Raw genomic sequence first — 2,590 nt, 5'->3', positions numbered from 1 at the left:
TCTTTTTTCCTTTCTCCTCGTTTATTTTTATCCTTCATCTTTTTATTTTTTTTTAGGGATATATTTCTACGATGAATTCCTTTCTCTTTTTCATTTGTGCCTCCAAGTGAACAAAACATAAAGAGATAAAAAAAATGAGGTGAAAATAAAAATATTATTAAATTAATTATGAGAGGTAAAAAATATTAGTAAGTGTAGAGAGGAGGAGATAAGAATTTTACAATGCAACATTGAAATTAAACTACCAAATCACTTTAATTTTTTAATTTATTATAGCTATTTTTCTTAAATATTATTTATTTATTTATTTAAATTATTTTTTATACTAATTTATATTAATTTCTTTAAACAATGTAATAAAAAAAAGATGATAGAGTGACCCCTAGATGAGAGGATATAAATCTTGAAAGAATAAATTATGTGGAAATCGATTCTTATGCAATGTAATAATTTTGTCATCTGAGTGTCAATTTTATTTTATTTAATTTTTTAAAAAGCCTCCTAAGTGGGAGGACATAAATCCCTAAGAGAGTGAATAATATAAAAATTGATTCTTATCTAATATAATAATTTTATCAATTTGTTTACGATATTATTTAATAAGAAAAATGATTAAGGGAAGACATAAGTCACTAATAAAAATTGTTTTTTTCTTAAAATTACAAAATACCACCCTTTTGTTCTTGAAATAAAACACTTGAAAGGTCAAACGGCTTGGGCCAGAGAGACGTTTGACGCCGAGCCCAAACCCTAAATTGGAGTCGAAAAACGAGCGTCAATGAAAATAGAGGTCCCCAATCGTTCTCCTACACCACTGCCTTTTCGATTTTGGGGGAGAATAAACCCTAGCTCTCTCCCTCGCACCCGATCCGTCGTACCCTCTCGTGTTATAGGTCTTCGAGATCGTCGGTCGTGATGCCACGGCGGACATGACAACGCCGGCGGAGACGAAGAGGGACAACCGGCCTGCCGGGTGCGGCGGTGACGGCTGCGGCGTTCGCGACACCTGGCTGCTCCACCATGTTCGTCACCGAACCGTCTTCTGCCGGCTTTGCACTAACTGCGTCCTTCGCTACCACCCTGGCTGCTTCTGCGCTTCCTGTTTCGATCTCCTCCTTGACGGCGGCGCCTGCCCCGTCGTCCGTTGCTCCCGATGCCCTTCCGTCTCCCACGCGGCCTGCCTTCCCGACCCCGCTGGCCCCTTCTTCTGCTCCAGCTGCTCCGATGCCGGTGGTTCCGCCACCTATTTCCCTCTCGGTGCTGAAAAATCGGTGGATCTCAAGTCGGCTAAAGTTCTTCTGGCTGCTGCCCAGTTGGCCGCCGCATCGATGGGCCGGGCGGCGTCATCTTCCAGGGCAGATGCTGATAGAAAGGTCAAGGAAGCTGCAATTGCAAGGAAGAGAGCGAGGGAAGCACTCGAGAGGGTTATTTTACTTTCCAAGGCTGAGAAGGAGAAGAAGAAAAGTGAAGCCGATCCAAATGTTACATTGAGTTCTAAGCCTGAAGTTGCGGATCATAAGAAAAAGATGCCTAAGTTGAGCAGCACGTTAGCAGCCATGGTAGGACAGAAGGTTCAGAACAGGGACAGGGATCGATGGATGAGGTTTCAGGAGCCGATTAGGGTGGCCCAAAAGCAAGTCAAGGTCAATGCAGAAGGTAAGAACAAGGTGGATTCAATGGTAGGGATGCAGAGCCATGCACAGGATGTTGAGACAGAGCGTAGGTTGATCGCCGTCTCACATGCTCCAAAAGCTGTGGGTCAAGTGGAGAGGGATGAAAGAGGAGCCCTCAAAGGTTCTCAAGGTGGACATGTTAAGGATGACGTAGTTGTTGGTACTTGCTGATACTGTTCCTAGGATTCCTGAATCAACTCAAGGTGAGGATCTTAGCATTTCTATGCTTTAATGTATCAGATTATTATGGTACCTCATATAATTTAAGTTTCTAAATAATATTATTTTTTGATAGTCTTAATAGTTTCTAGCTTTTGATGAAATCATTTCGTTAGAGCTATGCTCGTTCTATAAGGCTCATAGTTAGTGTTCTGTAGTATTGGAACATTGAGGGGTTTGCATCTATAAGAAGGATATTCATGTTGCTTCCTTGAAATGCTTGACATTGAATTGTTGTGAACTGGTGCAGATACATGTGGGACAAAGATTATGAAGCTGTCAAAGCTAGTTACTTAGTACCCCTATTATGCAGTTTGGAGTTGATTGGTGCGTTGTGTACTTTAGATAGCACGGTCAATGTTCGCTTGCAGTCATTGGAAATTGTTAGGTGCATTATGTACTCCAACTAATTTCTGTTTAATGAAATGCCTTTATTTGATCTACTGCATCTTTTTTATTTGGTCTATTGTATCTTCATTATATGTGTACTTTTAAGCTGCCTACCACTTGTTAAAGTTTTTGTTTACCTTTATTTTTTTTACTTCTTTTGATCTAACTCTTAATTTTGTGACTTTTAGTGCCTAAACAAATTTCATAGTTTGAGATCTTGCTTCTACATGCTTTTCTTTGTTTTATAGAATCTGTTTTTGCACTTTAGATTTTCTAATTTCTGTAATAATTTTCTGGTAATATTTTTT

At 39.5% G+C, this 2,590-nt stretch overlaps 1 protein-coding gene across 1 annotated transcript; it reads left to right on the top strand.

The window, feature by feature from the left end:
• Nucleotides 1–744: 744 nt before the first annotated feature.
• On the top strand, nt 745–2,335 carry LOC141824842 (uncharacterized). Its single transcript, XM_074712176.1, has 2 exons — nt 745–1,876; nt 2,143–2,335. The coding sequence occupies exon 1, from the start codon at nt 930–932 to the stop codon at nt 1,842–1,844; it is 915 nt and encodes a 304-aa protein (XP_074568277.1). The 5' UTR covers nt 745–929; the 3' UTR covers nt 1,845–1,876; nt 2,143–2,335.
• Nucleotides 2,336–2,590: the final 255 nt, after the last annotated feature.

This window comes from Curcuma longa, chromosome 3 (genome assembly GCF_044706935.1).
Source record: "Curcuma longa cultivar G26 ecotype Majalengka, Jawa Barat chromosome 3, ITB_CL_G26_1.1, whole genome shotgun sequence".
Classification (NCBI taxonomy): Eukaryota; Viridiplantae; Streptophyta; class Magnoliopsida; order Zingiberales; family Zingiberaceae; genus Curcuma; species Curcuma longa.
Note: the sequence above shows the minus strand (reverse complement) of the source record. Positions and strands in the feature narration are given on the sequence as shown.

What these genes read in the sequence shown, in the direction of transcription:
- LOC141824842 (XM_074712176.1), top strand. Translation starts at nt 930, where the DNA reads ATGACAACGCCGGCGGAGACGAAGAGGGACAACCGGCCTGCCGGGTGC.